The sequence below is a fragment of the Schistocerca nitens genome, unplaced genomic scaffold, assembly GCF_023898315.1.
Source record: "Schistocerca nitens isolate TAMUIC-IGC-003100 unplaced genomic scaffold, iqSchNite1.1 HiC_scaffold_376, whole genome shotgun sequence".
Taxonomy (NCBI): Eukaryota; Metazoa; Arthropoda; class Insecta; order Orthoptera; family Acrididae; genus Schistocerca; species Schistocerca nitens.
In genome coordinates this window covers 4095793-4118286 of record NW_026045910.1, presented here as the reverse complement: position 1 = coordinate 4118286, position 22494 = coordinate 4095793, and the positions used below count along the sequence as shown (strand labels likewise).

General features: G+C 40.5%; 1 protein-coding gene and 2 non-coding genes across 3 annotated transcripts in view; 1 reads left to right on the top strand and 2 right to left on the bottom strand.

Annotated features, from left to right (window-relative positions):
• The first annotated feature begins 398 nt into the window (after positions 1 to 398).
• Positions 399 to 471, top strand: Trnav-aac (transfer RNA valine (anticodon AAC)). Its single transcript has one exon. It is a non-coding gene; the product is annotated as a tRNA-Val (tRNA).
• A 14646-nt stretch (positions 472 to 15117) lies between these two features.
• Positions 15118 to 15190, bottom strand: Trnaa-cgc (transfer RNA alanine (anticodon CGC)). Its single transcript has one exon. It is a non-coding gene; the product is annotated as a tRNA-Ala (tRNA).
• Positions 15191 to 20104: 4914 nt separating this feature from the next.
• Positions 20105 to 22494, bottom strand: part of LOC126229623 (anamorsin homolog) — a 41794-nt gene continuing 39404 nt past the window's right edge. The window contains exons 4-5 of the mRNA XM_049942366.1: positions 20616 to 20737; positions 20105 to 20525 (exon numbers count right to left, since the gene is read on the bottom strand). Of these exons, the coding sequence (XP_049798323.1) occupies positions 20412 to 20525; positions 20616 to 20737 (236 nt within the window). The 3' untranslated portion in view covers positions 20105 to 20411. The remainder of the gene's footprint in view (positions 20526 to 20615; positions 20738 to 22494) is intronic.

Sequence of the window (22494 nt, the reverse complement as noted above, 5' to 3'; positions counted from 1 at the left end):
CTGACTCCCCGACAGCCTACAGCCACACTAAAGACGGCTCTACTGCTGTCCGGAGCAGCGGTGGATCTTGGAATGTTCAGTTGTTGTAACACTGCTCGTGCACTGCTTGCCAACGAAGTGATTGCTTTTGGTGACATCATTTGCAATAGCGACTGCGGGAATTGACGGTACCTCGTACGGAAAGAAAGAGTAGCTGATGCTACTGAGGACTCGGCCGCGAGCATTTCCGACGACTTCTTGGGCTCTTATTCGTGATGGCATTCAGACAGGCAAGGGTGCTGTCGATTGTTGCATACGAATGCGAAATACCTGCATTGTGCGTTTCCGCAAAGTGATTTTTACGCCAAAATTGCGATCGTCCTACAAGTTGTGTCAGATGTGCAGCGCAGAGCATAGCAGTTTCCGTGGTGTAGCGGTTATCGCGTCTGCTTAACACGCAGAAGGTCCCCGGTTCGATTCCGGGCGGAAACACTTTTTCGTTCCACTCAAGACACTTGCTACAATCTCTACTGTGATCATTTAAATCAATTTCTAACGTCCCACCACCAGGGTGCTGATGGCTCAAATGATACATGAAACTCTTTCAGAACCGGCTACTTGGTTTTTGTGCTTACTTGGAGGGCTGGAGGCCTTCTCAGCCATAGAAACAGTAACTTCTGTAACAATTTGTGGCGCAATTGGTCGTCGGCCTGTCCCAGGAGCAATTCCCAAATCGCCAGTTAATTCAAATAATCTTATCATGTTCTGCAACCACAGCACAGAAAGAGGACCTCTCTGGACTCCTTTAATGTGTCGATACGCGCGAAGAGTTATTGCTGTTATTTTGATGGAACAGCTTTACTAGTAAAGACCTGTTCACCTTGCCCAGATCCATGTTGATTGTCTGCAATCGTAATGAACATTGATGCTTGTGTTTCAGCCCTACTGGCGCCTAACGATAAGTCAAGACACAAAGACTACTAAAGCTAATCCTGTGGCACACAGTTTGAACATCATTTCTATAAAGTTGGGTACCCATACAATAAATTGTTTGCCGTCGACACTGGCTAAAGTAGCAAAAGCTTAATTGTAACCACCCTGTATAGTCCGCGCAGACTCTCGTGGCCTGTAGACAAGGTTGCTACATAGGGCCTGTAGAGGCACAGACAGCACGGCACTCGTGGGGAGAGCGATAGTGGTGGGGGTTCCGGGCAGGGCAGGCACCATAGGGGAAATGCAGATATCTGGAGGGGGAAGGACCATTCTAAACTGAATCCTGCACTTACACTTTTTTGTAAATATTAACCCAGATAGTCCTGAATTATTTGTTTTTCAGAATTGATTTATATCTTATCTACATTCATTCACAAGGTTGTAAGGAAGAAAGTAAAAACAATTTTGAGTATTTATTTTTATTTAGTATTTCCAAAAATGAGAGTCCTCCCAGAAGGACGTCAGGACAATAAGGGAACATATTTTTAAAGTATATGACATTGCACAATTAACTTGTTTTGGTTTTTATGCTTTTAAATAAACATAAATAACTTTGAATTATGAGCTAAAACAGCTAATAAATACAAAGAACAAAGAAAATAACCTATACAAATACTTTATGCACTAGTGTGATAAGACAAAAAGCAGCAAACATGAAGTGGTTCGTCACATTTTATGCACATAGTAGTAGTTTTTTGTGGCAACTTCGACATTTCAGCAGCTTCTCCTTTTTTGTTATCTCGTCCGTTGGTAATTCTGAAACGTAATGTTCTCTTCCATCAAATCTAGAATCTAGTTTTGCCCTTATACTAGGGCGTCCTCTTCTGGTAGTGACTCTTTTTGTTACTTTCAAGAATTGCAGTGACAATTCGACGACGAAATGTCAGATGATCTATGGGTTCTTCGTTGTGCTTGTAAAGATCCCAGGCATTTTGCTTTGCAATGTCTATAAAATGTGCAATGATCGGGAAATACCACTTTTTCCCTCTTATAGAGCATGTATATAGGGATACATTTTGGTCAGCTCGATCTATGCCTCCCATATGAATATTGTAGAAGTGTAATAAGTTAGGTTGAGGCACGCTAATCCTTCTCTTTTGTTCCCTGGAAAATCTTGCTACAGAACATAGTGGTTGCACTCTGTCAAAGTTGATGGCTACAGTAACAATATTGTTGTCATTCCAACGTACAATGGAAATCCTGGATGCTGAGTCAGAACAAACTTCATATGATCCTCTATTTTTATTTATCATTTTATCTATAGATGATAGAGTACAATTCTTAACTCTGTTTCCTCTTATTGTTCCTGTTGCTTCCACGACCCTCTCTTTTGGGTCATGTAATAGTTCAATGCTGGTAAAGAGGTTATCAAAGTATATTCGATATGGAACATGTGGAAGTAACTGGTCAACATAAGTCATTACCACCCCGTACCCCATACCTTTTGCTTCATAATCCTTACTACACGTGCCAGCTCCTTGGTAGAGTTCGAGCCAAATAATATATCCACCACTTGTGCCTCCACACCAAAATTTGAATCCACATCGGATTGGTTTCCCTTTTATGAATTGTTTGCACCTGTGACTTCCGAAGTATGGGACCATCCATTCATCGATAGAATGATGCTGCACGTGAGCCGCAAATTGTTTGAATCTATCATTCAGCATACACAGTAATGGGCGGATTTTCCCAAAACGGTCTGATTTATCTAAATTGTCATTATTGCATATATGCAAATTGGAAAAGATAAAGTCAAATCAATCTCTGGACATGGCATTTGTTACTGTCTTTATCTGATTGCCAGTACATCTTTCTGCGTGACACTGTTACATATCCACTTAGCAGAAGTATTGCAATAAACACCAACATCTCATCTTCTGAACAATCACCTAGTCTATTTCTCTTGGCTGCGTACTGATTTGTGTGAGTGATCATCATTTGAAGCACTTCGTCATCAAAAAACTGTTGGAAATATTCAAGCGGTGTTCGCCCTTTCTTCATTGCAACAGTGAACATAAGAGGCCATGCTGGTGTTCACCGCTTTTCCAGTTATATTTCTTGAGGTTTAGAACTTTATTCTTCGATAGCCTTGCTGGTTTGTTTGTGGTTGTTGTTGTTATTGTTGCTGTTTTTGTACTGTTGGAGGGTCGTGGAACAACATCAGAGGTAAATCATTGTTTCCTTGTTGCCAAATCACAAAGCGCAGTAGCATTGAGCTGACTTGCTGGTAATTTATTTACACTTTGATTTTCTTCAGCACCCGAATCTTCATTTGTTGCGTCATCAGTTGAATTTAGAGGAGGGTGTAATGTTACATTCACACCAGTATTAGGTATTTCCTCATCTTTTGATTCTAACATGTCCAAAGGTTCCATCAGTATACATCGTTTTCTGTGAATACAAAATGACAGCACATTACCCTGACGTCCTTCTGGAAGGACGGTTGAAAAAGTTATTGAATTACAACTGACGAAAACTTTCAATCGTAATATGAACCCATAAATAATATAGGTTAATTCTTTAAGATATTATATGACAAGTTTCAGAATTATTGACGCAATATGAAAGAAAATATACATACCCATCGATGACAAGGTCAGTCAGTTCGTCCATGGTAAAATCGGCCCTATTTGCAAGACACAGTTTCTCACTCACTGTGAACGACAGCGTCAAACTGACTGTCACAGCGCGCAACTGACTCTGCCTACTTCATATAACAATGCATCACAGTCCGTTGCAACAATGCGTTATTCGCAAAAATAAATAATTTCAACAGTGAGTTATCTGGGTGTGGGGCTCCTCCACACCCACACTTGCATGGTGACCATTCAAAGAGATCTGTCACCCTGCTTTGATTTGTATCTAAAAATAATGCTGCTGGAAATGTCCATCCCCGTTAGCTGAGTGGTCAGCATGGCGGAATACCACGCCAAGGGGCCCGGGTTCAATTCCCGGCTGGGGCAGGAGATTTTCTCCGCTCAGGGACTGAGTGTTGAGTTGTCCTCGTCATCCTTTCATCCCCATCTCTGACGCGCAAGTCGCCCAATGTGGCGTCGCATGCAATAAATACACTCCTGGAAATTGAAATAAGAACACCGTGAATTCATTGTCCCAGGAAGGGGAAACTTTATTGACACATTCCTGGGGTCAGATACATCACATGATCACACTGACAGAACCACAGGCACATAGACACAGGCAACAGAGCATGCACAATGTCGGCACTAGTACAGTGTATATCCACCTTTCGCAGCAATGCAGGCTGCTATTCTCCCATGGAGATGATCGTAGAGATGCTGGATGTAGTCCTGTGGAACGGCTTGCCATGCCATTTCCACCTGGCGCCTCAGTTGGACCAGCGTTCGTGCTGGACGTGCAGACCGCGTGAGACGACGCTTCATCCAGTCCCAAACATGCTCAATGGGGGACAGATCCGGAGATCTTGCTGGCCAGGCTAGTTGACTTACACCTTCTAGAGCACGTTGGGTGGCACGGGATACATGCGGACGTGCATTGTCCTGTTGGAACAGCAAGTTCCCTTGCCGGTCTAGGAATGGTAGAACGATGGGTTCGATGACGGTTTGGATGTACCGTGCACTATTCAGTGTCCCCTCGACGATCACCAGTGGTGTACGGCCAGTGTAGGAGATCGCTCCCCACACCATGATGCCGGGTGGTGGCCCTGTGTGCCTCGGTCGTATGCAGTCCTGACTGTGGCGCTCACCTGCACGGCGCCAAACACGCATACGACCATAATTGGCACCAAGGCAGAAGCGACTTTCATCGCTGAAGACGACACGTCTCCATTCGTCCCTCCATTCACGCCTGTCGCGACACCACTGGAGGCGGGCTGCACGATGTTGGGGCGTGAGCGGAAGACGGCCTAACGGTGTGCGGGACCGTAGCCCAGCTTCATGGAGACGGTTGCGAATGGTCCTCGCCGATACCCCAGGAGCAACAGTGTCCCTAATTTGCTGGGAAGTGGCGGTGCGGTCCCCTACGGCACTGCGTAGGATCCTACGGTCTTGGCGTGCATCCGTGCGTCGCTGCGGTCCGGTCCCAGGTCGACGGGCACGTGCACCTTCCGCCGACCACTGGCGACAACATCGATGTACTGTGGAGACCTCTCGCCCCACGTGTTGAGCAATTCGGCGGTACGTCCACCCGGCCTCCCGCATGCCCACTATACGCCCTCGCTCAAAGTCCGTCAACTGCACATACGGTTCACGTCCACGCTGTCGCGGCATGCTACCAGTGTTAAAGACTGCGATAGAGCTCCGTATGCCACGGCAAACTGGCTGACACTGACGGCGGCGGTGCACAAATGCTGCGCAGCTAGCGCCATTCGACGGCCAACACCGCGGTTCCTGGTGTGTCCGCTGTGCCGTGCGTGTGATCATTGCTTGTACAGCCCTCTCGCAGTGTCCGGAGCAAGTATGGTGGGTCTGACACACCGGTGTCAATGTGTTCTTTTTTCCATTTCCAGGAGTGTACTTGCCCTCGGCAGCCGATTTTCCCCGAATGGGGGGCTCGTGGCCCACAATGCCGTACGCTCATTTCCATTTCTGCTGGAAATGCAGTGATTTATTTTCGCTTGGCTTATTAACCATTTTTAACTTTCAGAGAAGCCTCCTGAGTGGCGAATTTTGAGTAAAACCTACACAGTTCTCTGGTTGCCATGTTAAAATTTGCTTCTTTTTCCAAAATACAGTGGAGCCCACACAATGCGACCTCACTAACATGTTGCACAGACACAGTTTGCAAGAGAACTCTGGAACAGTAGTTTATTAAGTGAGGAACTGAAGAATAGTAAGGTCTGTAGCTTCTGACAATGCATATAATCGATAAAAAAATCATAGCATTTCTCGTTCAACAGCTACCGATAGCCCATAAAAATTGCATATTTTCATCGAAGAAGACTGTAACTAGTGGTAGATAATTAAGTTTTGCATAATAATTATATAGTAAAATACTCTCCTTTTGTGTGCCATCATTTGCCAAAATCTCATATCGAAATCTCAAACCGTTTATGAAATATGAGGAATGTTGTGGATATTTCATTCTGGATTCATTGCTGGCGTGGCACGATCTCAAGTCAGTGTGCTATATCAGATTAGTGGCAGATAGAGACCTCTACCCAAGTCTAAAGAAAAATTTGATGTGTTAGCTAAATTTCATATGCGGCAATATATTTATGTAATTTGCACCAAACGCAAAATCATAGCGACCCCCACTTTTTATTGCAAACTTTTTAGAATTTCGTGCAGTGTGTTACTTCCGTGTAAATATCACAATAAGTACTACCATTAACGAAAATATGGGCACATCATCATGGACCTGACACGCAAAGCTATAGTGATTAAATTTTTTTCTTCTCGAACAGTTGCTGTAAAATCGTTTGAGAAAGATTGCAGGGCGTGCGCCTCGATTCAGTTATCGCCGACCAGCCAAAAGGTGGCGAACACTGGTCCTCCCCTTCCGATCAAACGAATGAACTCGCCCAGTGCTTTGGACAAAAACTGGCAGCTGGGCATAGGCCTGTGCGAACTATGCACTGAGATGACAAAAGTCATGGGATAGCGATATGCTAATGTACAATATCGGTAGTATCGCGTACACAAGGTATAAAAGGTTGCTGCATTGAGAGAACTGTCATTTGTACTCAGGTGATTCCAAGTGATTGCGGCTGCACGACGGGGATCAACAGCCTTCGAACACGGAATGGTAGTTGCAGCTAGACGCATGGCAAATTCCATTTCGGAAATCGATAGAAAATTCAGTATTCCGAGATCCACAGTGTCAAGAGTGTGCCCTGAATTTAAAATTTCGGGCATTATCTTCACCACGGACAGTGCAGTGACCAACGGCCCTAACTTACCGACTGACAGCAGCGGCGTTTTCGTACTGTTGTCAGTGCTAACAGAAAAGCAGCAATGCATGAAATAACCGCAGAAATCAGTGTGGGACGTACGACGACAGTGTGTGGCGAAATTTGGCGTTAATGGGCTGTGGCAGCAGACGACCAACACGAGTGCCTTTGCCAACAGCATATCGCCTGCAGTGCCTCTCCTGGGCTACATCTACATGGTTACTCTGCAATTCACACTTAAGTGCCTGGCAGAAGGTTCATCCAACCATTTTCATACTACTTCTCTACCATTCCAGTCTCGAATGGCGCGTGGGAAAAAGGAACACCTAAATCTTTCCGTTCGAGCTCTTATTTCTCTTGTTTTATTATGATGATCATTTCTCCCTACGTAGGTGGATGTCAACAAAATATTTTCGCATTCAGAAGAGAAAGTTGGTAATTGAAATTTCGTAAATAGATCTCGCAAAGGAAACTGCCTTTGTTTCAATGACTACCACCCCAACTCACGTATCATATCAGTGACACTCTCACGCCCATTGCGCGATAACACGAAACGGGCTGCCCTTCTTTGCACTTTTTCGATGTCCTCCGTCAATCCTATCTGGTAAGGATCCCACACCGCGCAGCAATATTCCAGCAGAGGACGGACAAGTGTAATGTAGGCTGTCTCTTTAGTGGGTGTTCTGCCAACAAAGCGCAGTCTTTGTTTCGCCTTCCCCACAATATTATCTATGTGGTCTTTTCAATTTAAGTTGCTCGTAATTGTAATTCCTAGGTATTTAGTCAAATTGACAGCCCTTAGATTTGCGCGATTTATCGTATACCCAAAATTTATCGGATTTCTTTTAGTACCCATGTGGATGACCTTCCACTTTTCATTGTTTAGTGCCAATTGCAACTTTTCGCACCATACAGAAATTCTCTCTAGATCATTTTGTAATTGGAATTGATCGTCTGATGATTTTACTAGACGGTAAATTACAGCATCATCTGTAAACAATCTAAGGGGGCTGCTCAAATTATCACCTAGGTCATTCATGTAAATCAGGAACAGCAGAGGGCCTATGACACTACCTTGTAGAATGCCAAATATCACTTCTGTTCTACTCGATGATTTACCATCTATCACTACGAACTGTGAGCTCTCTAAGAGGAAATCACGAATCTAGTCACACAGCTGAGACGATACTCCATACGCACGCAATTTGATTAATAGTCGCTTGTGAGGAACAGAATCAAAAGCCTTCTGGAAATCTAGGAATATGGAATCGATCTGAGATCCCTTGTCGATAGCACTCATTACTTAATGGGAATAAAGAAGTAATTTTCTTCAAAGTTATTCATAATGTTCGAGTACAGTATATGCTCCAAAATCCTACTGCAAAATGAGGTCAGTGATATGGGTCTGTAATTCAATGGGTTACTCCTATTTCCTTTCTTGAATATTGGTGTGACCTGTGCTACTTTCCAGTCTTTAGGAACAGACCTTTCGTCAAGTGAGCGGCTGTATATGATTGCTAAGAAAGTCAATTTTCTTACAATCTTCCCACTTCATACATAATGACCACAAAAATATTCACACCAAATAAGTAGGGTGCACTTCCCTGTCAGGTTTAAATTTTGGGAAATGTTTTGTTAAACCCATACCACTTCCAAGCTGAAGTTCCTCCACTACATCACCTAATGACCCAGTACTATTGGTAGCCATTTCCTCACTAAGTTTACTGCTTGCCACAATTTCTGGATTTCTTTCTGGTATTTTACAGTATCACCCAAAGACTTAGTTGTAGCACTATCGAATACAAATTACTCTTGTACTTTTGTTCAACAGCCACTTGTAGACGGTCCTCCAAACTAATCAAAGGGTTTGCAGCACTAGCAACTTCACCAAAATCTCTGCTTCAATCTAATGCTTCTACTCAGTTTTGTGTATTTGAGATTTGACTATAATATCTTCAAACATCTGGGTGGGTAATTCATTTATATGTTGGATCTTATCGCGTACTTCTTTAAACTCTTCTGCAACCTCCTTCCTGACTAAATCTAGCTCCTTTCTGTTTCAGGCTGTAAATCCTTAGTTAGTTTTACTAAATTCGTAACTTCCCCCTAACTAAACTCTGTCTGCCTATAGTTTTAATTCTTTCCCTGTAAACTATGCGGAGATCTGTGTTATACATATGATTTCACTGCTCTGCTGGAGTACTGGCTATTCTTTGTAAGTAAACTGAATTTCAAGAAAATCTGTGTGGTGTTTATAGATAGTAGTTTTAATGGTATATCTGTTAACGGTGGGAGGCAGTAGCACACAGCAACTACTAAACAAATGAACTGACATGCATAGTATTGACTACCTATAACACATTCATAAGGGATACGACATTGTGCATATGTCATAACTCAGGTGATATGTTACTTGATTATAAAACAGAAAAATAGTTGTCTCCATCACAATACAGCAATTGATGGTAATAGATTCAGCTGATATAAAAAACAGTTTATCATTTTCCCCTAGTATCATTGCATTGTAATGACCACACACATTTTGTCTACATGACTTAGATGAACAACTAATACTATTGCTTGGCATTGCATGATTTTAAGTCATTTATCAGGATTTTAGCTATTTTTTCTGGTTTTTTCATTTACATGATACTTCAGACTTGACTTGGATATGTTAATTTTTTGGATATTTTGCATAGTTTACATTGCATTAGAGACACACATTAACTGTTCATCAGAGACAGTTATAGTTCATAGCACACATATTCTGTAGTTTTAACATTAGTGGTGGGAGGCAATACCACAGGCAGCATTATAATACTTAAAAGAGCAAGAGACTGAGAGGCATATTTTAGATGATACGAAAATCTATATTACGCATCTCATTCCCTTGTTGTACTGGAGTACTGGCTATTCATCATTAGCAAATTGCATTTCAAAATCAATATGCAATGTGTATGCTTTACTTTTATTGTTAATAGCATGAGGCAGTACCACACACACAGAATTACTCTACTTAAAAATGGGGGATTGACAGCTGTTCATGACATGGCTTGTAGGATGCTCTGGTAAATAAAGTAGGCTGCTCCCCACAGAAAGGTGGTGGGGGACCACCTAAGGCAAACTACCATCTTGAATAAATCTGGCAACAATGTAGACTGTGCTGACTTCAGCTTTATTCCCCTACTGATATTTGTTGAAAATTCTTGTCAGAGGAACTAGTGGTTTCTATGGGAGTTGTTGAGGATGGCCATTCACAATCTCATCTAAATCTAGACCAGATTGACTATCTTGTACTTGAAAGATGGAGTTGTCAAAAGTGGTTGGTTATTACACTGGTGTATTTAAGGTTATTTTATTAGCTGTTTTTCCCTCATTTGTCCTCTTGTTTATAATTGAGGCAGTATTTTGTACTTCATAAGCATTGCAGTGACTATAAATGGCTCAGGACATAGTCCCTGAGGAGTTATTGTTGCACATCGTGCAGGGCCAGTTCAGGAACATTTTTCCGCACAATTGATTTCTCAGTTTCTGGTACTAATTGTGATACATACTGTACACAAATCTTGCAGCTGGATGCCCCTGGTGTCCCATTCAGCTTAGTGCCCAGGTGGCTGCTACTCTACTAGGCAGCATTTCAGCAGCCTGGCAATTTTCTGATGATATGAAGACATCATCGTGACGGGTGCAATCATACAAGGCAATGTTTGAAAGTTGTAGTCACTGTTCACTTGATTAAATGCTGCTGACCTTAAGTGCAATCTCAAGAAGTGCAAATTCTACCAGCAGTACATCGAGTATCTTGATTTCATTATCAGAAAAAAGGGTATTTGTCTTACTGTGCAGCTCATCCATGCCATAGAGAACATGTCCAGACCCCGAAATTTTGAGGAACTTCAATCTTTTATTGAAAAAACTTAGCTGCTATCCCCTTTTTATTCCCAACATCACAAAAAATTCTTACCTGCTGAATGCATAATGAAAAATAGGGGCAAAATTTGACTGGTCTCCAGATTACAATGTAGTCTTTTGCTCTCTGAAACGAGTCCTAGTCAGAACCATGCCTTATACTGTTTCTGCCAGGTAAGCATCCACTTCTCACCACAGATGCCTCAAAACACAGAGTAGATGCAGTGCTGTTCTGCAAGGAAGCTGATGGTTCCAAATACCCCATTGCATTCATTTCAAAGACACTCAATACCGCACAATGAAATCATTCCACAATCAAAAAAGAGAATTAGGCTATAGTTTACACAGTCACATAGTTCCACATCTTCCTATAGGTGTAAGGTTCCAACTGCTAACACACTACAAATGGTTTACCACACTGTCTGGCCCTCATACCATCCTTCTGAATATGACAGCACGACGACTGTAGCAGTGAGTGTTGTTCTTATCAGCATGTAAATACATCATCTGCAAGCTGTAGCACGGTGACTGTAGCAGTAGGTGTTGTTCTTATCAGCATATAAACACATCACCTGCATGCTGACAAGCCACCATGCTAATGTCGATGCACTACCCTGACTCCTAGTAATCACAGACTCTGAAACTGACATTCAGGAAGTCATCATTTTCCAACTGGAGTCTGAGCCTTCTTTTGCTATTGACAAATTTCTCCTCAATGTGGAGATGGTCACAGCCCAGACTAGAATGGACCCTTACCTCTGCAAGACTTCCAAATGAATTGACAAGGGCGACCTCAGTATTTACCCTCATTTGAAGATTCTTTCCTCAAAATATTCCTTGCTTTAAAAAACAGGCTGTCCCTCTGAGATGGTGTTCTCTTCCAATAAATGGAACAAAATTCCTCCAGATCTCTCCCCAAGAGTACTCACACTCCTGCATGCTGGTTATTGGCACATATCCTGTATGAAACTGCTGGTACATCATCATACATATTGACCAGCCATAGAGATCATGGTATGTTCCTGCATCAAAGTGTGCTCAGCAGGAAACTGCGCCACCTAAGGCATTTTCCCCTTGGGCATTGTCTGGCCCTGGGCAACATCCCCAGCTCAACTTCACAGGCCTCTTTTAGAATAAGATGTGGCTCATAGTGGTGGGTGAATATTCTAATGTCCCATATGCCAAACCATGTGTTCAATGACAACAGTAAACATTATGAAGGCATTTTTGCAAAGTTTTGCACTTTAGGGTCTTCTGAAGGCTATTATCTTGGATAACAGCCCCCAGTTTGCATCTGACCTATTTTCAAAATTCTGTGAGCAGCAAGAGATCCAAGACCTTCTCATGACACCATCCCATCTCTAATATACAGTGGACATGTGAAGCACACAGTGAATGCTTTCAAACAGAAAATGGGGGCAATAACAAAATTCACTCCATTGGAAGATGCCCTTATTTTGTTTTTAGCCATTTACAGACACACCAATAGCAGGGAAGAGCCCAGTCTAGTTGCTTCATGGGAGGAGCCTCAGATTCTCCTCACTCTGCTGTCACTGGTTGGGTACCATTAGCCCTATGCATACACCCACGACTGGTATCAGCAGGTGCCCCTGTGTGGGTATCATCTGACCTGGATTCCAGCCACCATATGGAGAGCACAAGGCCGCTGGATGTACAAGTTCACCACCGAGGAGGCAATGCTTGATATCACACCAAAATCAACTACGCTACAGGTCACTCCAGCAGACCAAACCATGCCATACAACCTGTGGCCTGGCCACATCTGTAGCAGCCACACTCCAAGCTGTCTCACAAGCGATTGGCCTCTCATGACCAGTGTAGCATGGACTGGGTTCCGGCAGCACCCACTCTATTTCAGTACTAGCACTAACCAACCAGCCTTCGACAAGTTGTGTCAGCCCTAACTTTCTGTGACACTGTCCGCAAAACAGGACACTTCTGGGCCTATGTGGCATTTCAACAGGAGGGAGGGGGAGGGATGCTGTAAGTGACTCCCAAAACAATACTGAATTATTGTAGCTGTTGGAGATCAGCTATCACTTGTGGCCCTAACCTCATGTGGTGCAACAATCAATGCCAGTTCACCAAGGTTGGTGCTATCAGAACACATCATACCCCTAACCACATGTCGTGTCACCTGGTGGAACGCAGTGATCAGCAGATGTGCTTAACAGAGCTTCCCAGCCTGGAGCAGTCACTTCTACTGGGATCACACCTGTACAATAAGGAGTACCATGATAGAAATTGGCTATGAATCTGGACTTCAGTGGACTTTGTCTCAGCTGGCTGTATTGTCATAGTGTCAAAACAGTCCTGCATGTACTAAGTTTAACCAATGTGTGCACTTTGTATGAGAGATATATGCAACAAAGAATAAAGGGTGTTCATAATTTCAATTTACAACATGAAGATTGGTTGCTTGTGAGTAAATTATGCCACAGCCTCTCTACAGGTTTCATCAATCTAAATATTTCCTCTGTACTTGGAAGCAGAATGCAACATTTCCCCAAAATGGTTTTCTCATTACAGTACGTGTATTTGAGCGTGGCAGCACTGCAGTAGCAAAGTTGCAGAAAAACAGAGGAGTTTCATAACTCATTGTTCTGGACTTTGTTTATACACTACAACCATTTCAGACAAAAAATATCAACATCTAATTTCAACATTAAATAGCTATCACCTGTTGTTGCTGTATAAAATTGGGAAAAAAAAGTTTAATTTTGAAGGAAACTGTTGCATGTGCTCTATATACATTTCCATGACATCATTTCTTTCCTCAAACCTGCATACGCTTATCTTAATTTCCAGAATCCAATACATTTCTTTCAGCAAAGAAGAAGAACTACTGGGGTAATACATATTCCTGATTGAGGAGAACAGTGACTTCGTGTCTTGTATTAAATACACAAGACACAAACTATGATCCTTTCTGCACAATTAGAAAAGAACACTGTGTGAACTAATGCAGAAAGTCAGGCTTGATCATCAAAAAAATACAGGCTTGATCATCTTTATTCACAAGAAGATGTATGGGATGTCCATTAGTTTTCATCAGGAGGTTCAATTCCCAATACAACCGATATGCACACATAAAAGTAAATAGTCAGTATTTCTAGCCTTTGGAACCGTGGGTTTCTTCTCCATCACAGAAAAGAGAAAATGGGAAGGGGTACAGTTGCAGATAGCAGATGGGTAAAAGGAGGGGGGGGAGGGAGAGGGAGGGGGATAGAGATGGAGAAAGAGAGAGAAAGCCGACATTAATAATCCAAGTTAAGTGGAACCTATCTAGTCCGCATATGAATGGAAGTAACCTCTGTTATTTTTACCAACATAACACAAAATTGGAGGTTTTTATTAAATCACGCAGAAGTAGTATTTTTACCTATTTCCGGGTAAAAAAAATTTACATTTGAGGATATAAATGACAACTGATAGCTATTTAATTTTTAAATTAGTTACCGACTTTTTCGTCAGTACTGACTGTGGCATATAACCTTGTTTCAGGTACCACTTCATTTCCTGTGTAAGAAATGAGAACACAGGTGTTTTCAGTCCACTTATTTTATTATTGCTGATGCCTATTTTTGTAACAAAAGTGGCATTGTTGAACATGTAAATCTATTAGATGATATATATCTAAAAACAAAGATGATGTGACTTACCAAATGAAGGTGCTGGCAGGTCGACAGACACACAAACAAACACAAACATACACACAAAATTCAAGCTTTCGCAACAAACTGTTGCCTCATCAGGAAATAGGGAAGGAGAGGGAAAGACGAGATATAAATTTACATCAGTTGAAACATTTCAGGATTCATTATATGGTTAAAAGCACAACAGACTCTGTATCTGAAGCAGTGTAAACTCAGCTTTAATATGTACTAACTGATGAAAATATTATTTAATTTGGACTAACTGTTTGGATGTTATTTTCAAAAATTATTCAAAGAGTTCCAACATTCATGAAAAAATATATGCAAATAGTTATTTAGTCACAATTTGTCTTGCTTCACATGTTTTTGGCCATACACCATAGCTCTTTCACATGGATGTTCAAAGTCTGCAGCATTAATGTTTCCTCTGAAAGTAAAACTCAAATGACAACGAATTCTGTCTCTATGCATTGCACCCTAAGCTCGGTGACACGCACATGTACCACAGTAATTGGGTTAGGGTTACGTTAGTGGTGTTTAACGTTCCGTCGACAACGAGGTCATTAGAGACGGAGCGCAAGCTCGGGTTAGGGAAGGATGGGGAAGGAAATCGGCCGTGCCCTTTCAAAGGAACCATCCCGGCATTTGCCTGAAACGATTTAGGGAAATCACGGAAAACCTAAATCAGGATGGCCGGAGACGGGATTGAACCGTCGTCCTCCCGAATGCGAGTCCAGTGTGCTAACCACTGCACCACCTCGCTCGGTCCCACAGTAATTCCCAACTGTGAAAATGATGAAGCTTTCAGTGGTTTCTGACAACAGTGCACAGCAACCTGAAACTGAAGGGTTTTATGCTCCTGTTAAAACAGCAGATTTTTGTAATTACTGTACTAGCAGAGTATCAGGAGAGTCTAATGACATTATTTTGAAACACTGGCAGAATGGAAAACATAACAATAACACAATGTAGCAATCCAGTTTGCTAATAAAGTGGCAGTCTTCAATTAGCATTAGCTCTGAGACTGTGGAAAAGAAGAAAAGGGACTGTGGGTATCTGGCCCAAAGGACTGTTGAAATATTTTTGAATACCAATATTTATACCCCAAACTGGAAAACAAAGGTTTTTGACAATGGATGACTGAATTTATTGAAGATGAGCAGCATTTTGTTAACATTTTGTTAAAAGTTAATACTTATTGTTTAATAAAGTAAAGGTTTTTTGTCTAGTACAGTATAATATTATTTTAAAAACTCAGGCAACTAATGGAATAACTATACCTTTTTAAGTGCTGGTAACACCCCATGCATACAAACAATTCTGAAGAAAGCAAGAGCCGACATTTGCGAGAATGATCGCATAATCAGCTTAACAGCACATGCATCCAAGTTGCTGACAAGAATAAAATACAGAAGGATAGAAAACTGAGGATCTGACAGGGAACAGAAAGACTAGAAGACCAAGAATGAAGTGCTCCGATTAGAAAGGGTGTAAGGCATGGGTGTTTTCTTTCACCCATGCTGTTCATCTATAAATTGAAGAAGCAGTGACGGAAAGAAACTAAAAGTTCAAGAGTGGGATTAAAATTCAGGGTGAAAGAATATCAGTGATAAGATTTGCTGAGGACACCACTGTCAGTGAAAGTGAAGAAGAATCACAAGATGTTTTGAATGGAATGAACAGAATAATTTATATAGACTATGGATTGAGAGCAAATTGAGGAAAACAAAAGTAACGGAAAGTCACAGAAATGATAATACTGAGAAACTTAGTATCAGAATTCGGGATCATGGATTAGACGAAGTTAAAGAATTCTGCTGTCTAGGCAGCAAAATAACCCATTAAGGATGGAGCAAGGACATAAAAAGCCAACTAACTCAGGCAAAAGGGCATTCCTGAGCAAGAGAAGTCTGCTGATATCAAACATAGGTCTTAATTTGAAGAGGAAAGTTCTGAGAATGTAAGTTTGGAGCACAGCAATGTATGTTAGTGAGATGTGGACTGTGGGAAAACTGGAACAGAAGAAAATCGAAGCCTTTGAGATGTGATGGTACAGAAGATTGTTGAAAATTAGGTGGACTAAGATAAGGAATGAGTAGGTTCTCCACAGAATCAGTGAGGAAAGGAACACATGGTAAACACTGCTGACAAGAAGAAGGGTCAGGGCACGAGGACATCTGTTAAGACATCAGGTAGTAACTTTCCTGGTTCTAGTGGGAGCTGTAGAGGGCACAAACTGTAGAGGAAGACGGACACTGGAATACATCCAGCAAATGACCTAGGACGTAGGTTACTACTCTGAGAAGATTAGGTTGGTACAGCAGAGGAATTCGTGGTGGATTGCATCAAACCAGTCAGAATACTGAGGGGGGGGGGGGGGGGGGAACCCTTGTTTCCTGCCCAGATTTAGAGATACTCAAAGAACTTCTAGAACAAATTATGGTTTTAAAATCCCAAATACGAAATCAGTCAAAAATCCAAGTCCAGTAACATTTCTCAATAGTAACTACAAGATATTTGTGTGCACTGTAGCAAACAGGTTGAAACGGTAATAGGTCATCACCTAACAAACATCGGCAAAGGTAGGTCACTTTTCCAGACTGTGTGAGTACAGACATTATATCAACAGAAAAAGCATGCAAAATAAAATGTCCAGTAGTCCCGCATGACTTCGAAAATGCTTTTGACAGTTCTTACTTGACAGTATGCAAAAAATGGATTTCCCAGAGTGGTTTACTGGTACTGTCCACAAAACATTAAAGAATAATAACTAATTCTGTAAGGCAAGGATGTCATATGTCAAATGCCCTTTTTGTCACAATAGTTCAGTCAATAAATGAAAATTAGGGAGAAAAATCATGTAATCACAAAATTTTCTACAGTGGGAGAAGGGAGTGTCATGAACAACATACTAAAAATCCCCGCCGTTAGGGAGTGATCATTGGGGTTGGGAAGGGGGCATTTATAGATCCTCTTTTTATGTTTTCTTGAATAACTCAAGAACTGCTGCTTCTAGTGAATATGTTTCCCAGTACAAAATTAAACTGAATTAAATTTCCTACACAACAGGTCCCATTCATTTCTCTCCGACAGAGGTAGTTTTCACATTGCAGGGGATTGAAAAACCACAGGTTATTAAAAATAGTGTTTTAATGGTATAAGTTACTGCTTGCTGTTAAATGAAATGCGTTACGGACAAATATTAAATGTGTATACCACATCTAAGTGCAGTAAAGCTGTATTAAGGGATAAATTGTGTTCTGGGGGTGTAACAGGGTAAAGGGGTGGGTGTGGAGGGTATAAGGTGATGGAATGTTGGTTGCCAGATTGTAGTTATGCACGTCTCTCCTTCATAGCTCTGCAAAGTGAACAGCAAGCAGGAGGTTCCCCACTATCTACCCCATTACGTCACAAGAAGCGACAACAAGATGTTTCACAAAGTTATACCGATCTTCTGCAGCACGCCTTTGAATCACTGGTGATGCAGTGCATTAGCACACCTGAGGGAGGTGTTTGTTTTCCAAAAAGTTGATTAATACTGGTACTACACGGAAAACAGATATGACTTACTAACAATACTAACGCAAGAAACACATATGAATAGAATCTACGTAAATTTCTTCACACTCTTCTACGCTTCTAGAGGGGAAATTGATCCTTAATCATCCTGTACAGCAGCTGTAGCATGCTACTGGGAAAGGCAGCTTCCCCCATCATGAGCACTCCTTGCTTTTCAGTTTACAGGCAGACTACACCTCCCCAGCATTTCCTGTCCAGTTTTGTTGTGTTAACAAGTTGTGTTATTGTTTCCTGAGTCAGTACAAATTTTCAGATGTTAAGTGAGCCTTTATGGAAGATATGTTCCTGTAAACAATGGTTGAGAAATGTTTAATTTGTAAGCATTATGTTGTTAATGTCCTATCATAGTGTTGGTGGGAAAGGTATTGGGCTGGTAAATGAGGCACCTTGATGCTGTTGGTCATCGATAGCATATTGTACAGTTGTATAACTGTGTTGTAGTTTCTTGGTGATGAATTAACGAATAACCAGAAAGTTACAGCACTTCTGTCACCATTAAATGTATGGCACACAGTTTTAATCTGCCAGGAGGTTCCACATCAGCGAACACACTGCTACAGAGTGAAAAATATCTTTCTGGTAATAATATTATGAAAAGGAAAGTTCCTACTCCCCACACAGCAGAGGTGCTGAGCCACAGATAGGCACAACAAAAAGACTGTCAGAAAGTGAGCTTTCGGTCAACAAGTCCTTAGAAAGTGAGCTTTCGGTCAACAAGTCCTTCGTCCGAAATAGACAAAAACACACACACACACACACACACACACACACACACACACACACACACACATGCACATGCAACTCTAATGACCACAGTGACGTGTGTGTGTGTGTGTGTGTGTGTGTGTGTGTGTGATCTATTTCTGACGATGGTCTTGTTGGCAGAAAGCTCACTTTCTGACAGTCTTTTCGTTGTGCCTATTTGCAACGCAGTTTCTCAGCTGTAAGGTGAGTAGCAGCTATCCTTTCCACATAATATTGTCACATTCCATCCTGGACTTCCCATTGTTTCGTTCTGGTAACAATTATTTGTATTTGCAGGGAGAAAGAATCCCCTTATTCACGAATAATTTATTAACAAATAAATGTGTTTCAATGATCTATTTATTCAAATAATTATCTAGACAGAAATTTATTAGAATAATGCCCATCCTGGTTCCTGGGTGGTGGTCTGCAGATGAGTAGTTACCTTTACACCTTTAATTAAGAAAATCCATTATTTCAGTAAGATCACCTTCAAGTCAAATCAAACAAAAAAATTCAACATTGAATGTTGTTGTCACTGGAGCAGGCAGTTATCTACTAAGTGGAGGGACACAAATTTCTTGCAATGACTTTACCTAATGGCCACAAGTACTTAATATAATGTTCTTTCCTGGAAAAATAAATCCTGTTACTGCTCTATTTGGAACACATCTCGCTCAAAATACTGTGTGTATCATACCTGTTAATTGGACCTACATAATGCTGAGGGACTTAATAATGATGTTAAAATTAGATGAGAATAAAACTGTGTTGTACAATTTTATTACAAATAACATATCCAACCTATATTGTAGAACATATACATAACTTAAAAGGTTGTAAAACTACTTACTCTACTAAATTGTTCATATCACTCTGCTTGTCCCAAAGAAATAAAAATTTAAAAACTATCTAGAGACATGTAACATTTATTTTCTATTCAAAAAAGTAGCTGCACACACATGAAGAGAAGCAATATATGCCCATCATGAACACTGTATTCACAACATGAACGAAAACAGAGTTCAAAGTCTCAGTGTTTGTGTTTCTCTTTGTTTTTGGAAAATGGAGTTACCTCAAACAAATCTGAGTGATGTTGCAAATATTACAAAGAAACTGAATCTTATTACAAACACCATGACATAACTATATCAATTAAGTAAAAAAAATGGATAAAGTATTATATGCAGGTGATTATACTCTTATGTATTTTGTGATATGGCCATCTCTCTCTTTGCACAGAGTAATGGTAGAAGAAAAGCAATAGTAAATAAATGACTGTGTAAGGAAACACAACCTGTAATTTTTTTAAAAAATTGAAATTTCTTATACCAAATGAGGAGGTACAAAACAATCTTGATACAGTTGGCTTTATTATAGCAATACTTCATTAGATGACAGGAAGTACAGACATCAGTAAGTTCTATGTAAATCATAATCTGCTGTTCTGTTCCAAATACTCTTCATATTTACTGTGCAACTTCATTCAATGAACAAGAGTTGTTTTCTAATACCTTAACTGCATATCTACCCTATTACCTATAGCAATAGACAATTAATACAATTCAATGTAAAATTATACGCAATATACTGCTATATTACCCAAATAAATATTATCACAAATTTTGTTTGTCGTGACCTTGACATAATTCATAATAATTTCATACATCAGCCTTTAATTGAAAATCAGACAGTTGAATCTTCTCTCCAGGTTTGAAAGCAGGCATCCCAAGGTAAGGACACGAGGCACAGCGAAAAGCATCTCCAAGATAACACTGATAATAAAAACAAATATATCAGAGTTTACAAACACAACTGTATAAGGTTCGTATATTAGAATAATTTGTGATTACTGTATTGCTTACATTTCCACAGGACGATGTTTTTGGAGCAGTAGCAGCTTTTGTTGCACTTTCAGCAGCAAGTTCTTCTGCTAGACCACATGAACAATTCTTACAAGCTTTCCTCTTGCCAGTAGTCCCACATACTGCAATAATGAGCATATTGGCATATTAATTATTGAATAAATTTAAGAAAGGAAGACAGAAAATATTATGGTCAAGAAAATGAATACCACTCAAATTTTAAGACATGAGAAAGAGATGACTTAATACATGCGAAGAGCAAATTGAATTAACAAAAATTAAAACTACCATCACAACTGAATTTTTCCATTTTTTCCCAAAATGGTTCCAAGGTAAGACGAGAGTTAAAAGTTAGTGCCATGGCATGAGACATACATGAATTTCAGATATAATAAATCCCAACAGTTCTTTTCCAATGTGCCGATATTTCTTCCGGTGATTAGCACGTCCGGATTCATGCACTACAATACATGGCAAATGACATTAGCATTACGAAACTGTCTGTACCCCTGTGTTGGTTTACTTGTGTTCTACCTGTTTCATGTCACAAGGAGGCAGATTCGAGGGTGATGGTGCTGCAAGCTGAGAAGAATATTTCTCATTAATGGTATTAGATCAGTTTGCGCCCTTGATCCGTGTAGTACTTACAGAGTTAAAATTTATTGAGGAAAGATAGAAGCTGTTATGCTCAAGGACTGAAGGGTTACATGCTATAAAGCAAGTTGATGTGTTCAAATTACACATAGAAAATATTACTGATACAGAGCAATCTCGATATATATTTGGACTGACTGAATGAAACTTTGCGGAATTATCTGGTCCAGGTAACTACTATGAATCATAAACAAGTAGTTACACAAATACAAAGAATGTAACCAGAGGAAATGTGAACGGTTGTCACACACGGTCCGATAGATGCTCTACTATGTGCAATTGTCTCACAATATTCCCAACAATAAACTATAATCCATATCAAAATTTTTCTTACTGTAACCTATGTTTTCTGTTACGACTTATTTTAGAAAAACACTTTTAAAAACTGAGTAATGCTGCTTCAAGATCTGTAGTTCATTTACTACAAGACCCTCTTAACATACAGTCTGCTTCAGATTATACATTTCAGTACAACATCATTTGAGCTGAATGTTCCATTTTTAAAACCTTACATTTCCAATGGACACTGGTATCGTTGGTGGAGTGCATCCACTTGTAAGAAGAAAACTATGGTCCACTTTTGTCGGTACACTCTTCCAAAACTTATTCCATTTTTATTACTAATACTCCCATTATTTTCAGAGATCTTACAGATTTTATACTTCCGGATGGCTTAATTTCCGCAGTTTGGCATCCATGGGTCAGTTGGGCACTTGCTTCAAGTATTGCACTACAGACAGTCTTTCAACATCTATAACACTGCATTTAATTGTCAACAAAGAGAGCAATAGCCAGATGACTTCACAAAAACCACAATAATACAAAGACTATTGTGGGACTGAAGCTGTAATACAGCACACACACAATCCAGGAAGAAACTACCAGCAGACTGACTATAGTAGTCAGTAAAATAAATTGGCAATTGTGAATATCGAGAATGGACACAAAACTTGAGAAAAATTCACCATTGTAGTGAACTGAAATATCCCTATATGGAATTCTTACAATTCCACCCCTTCCCCCTGTGCAGAGAGGCTTTCCATTAGCATTAGTTTGATTGATAACACTGGTCAACAATGGATTTGGCTCCTAAATGGAAGTAATGGCTATTAAATAAATTCAGCACGCTGATTTTAAAACTACCAATAAAAATCACCAATTGGTTCTAGTTTCTGAGATATCGTGTTAGGTTAGGTCACTTACTCTTATAATGAGACCTCAATTT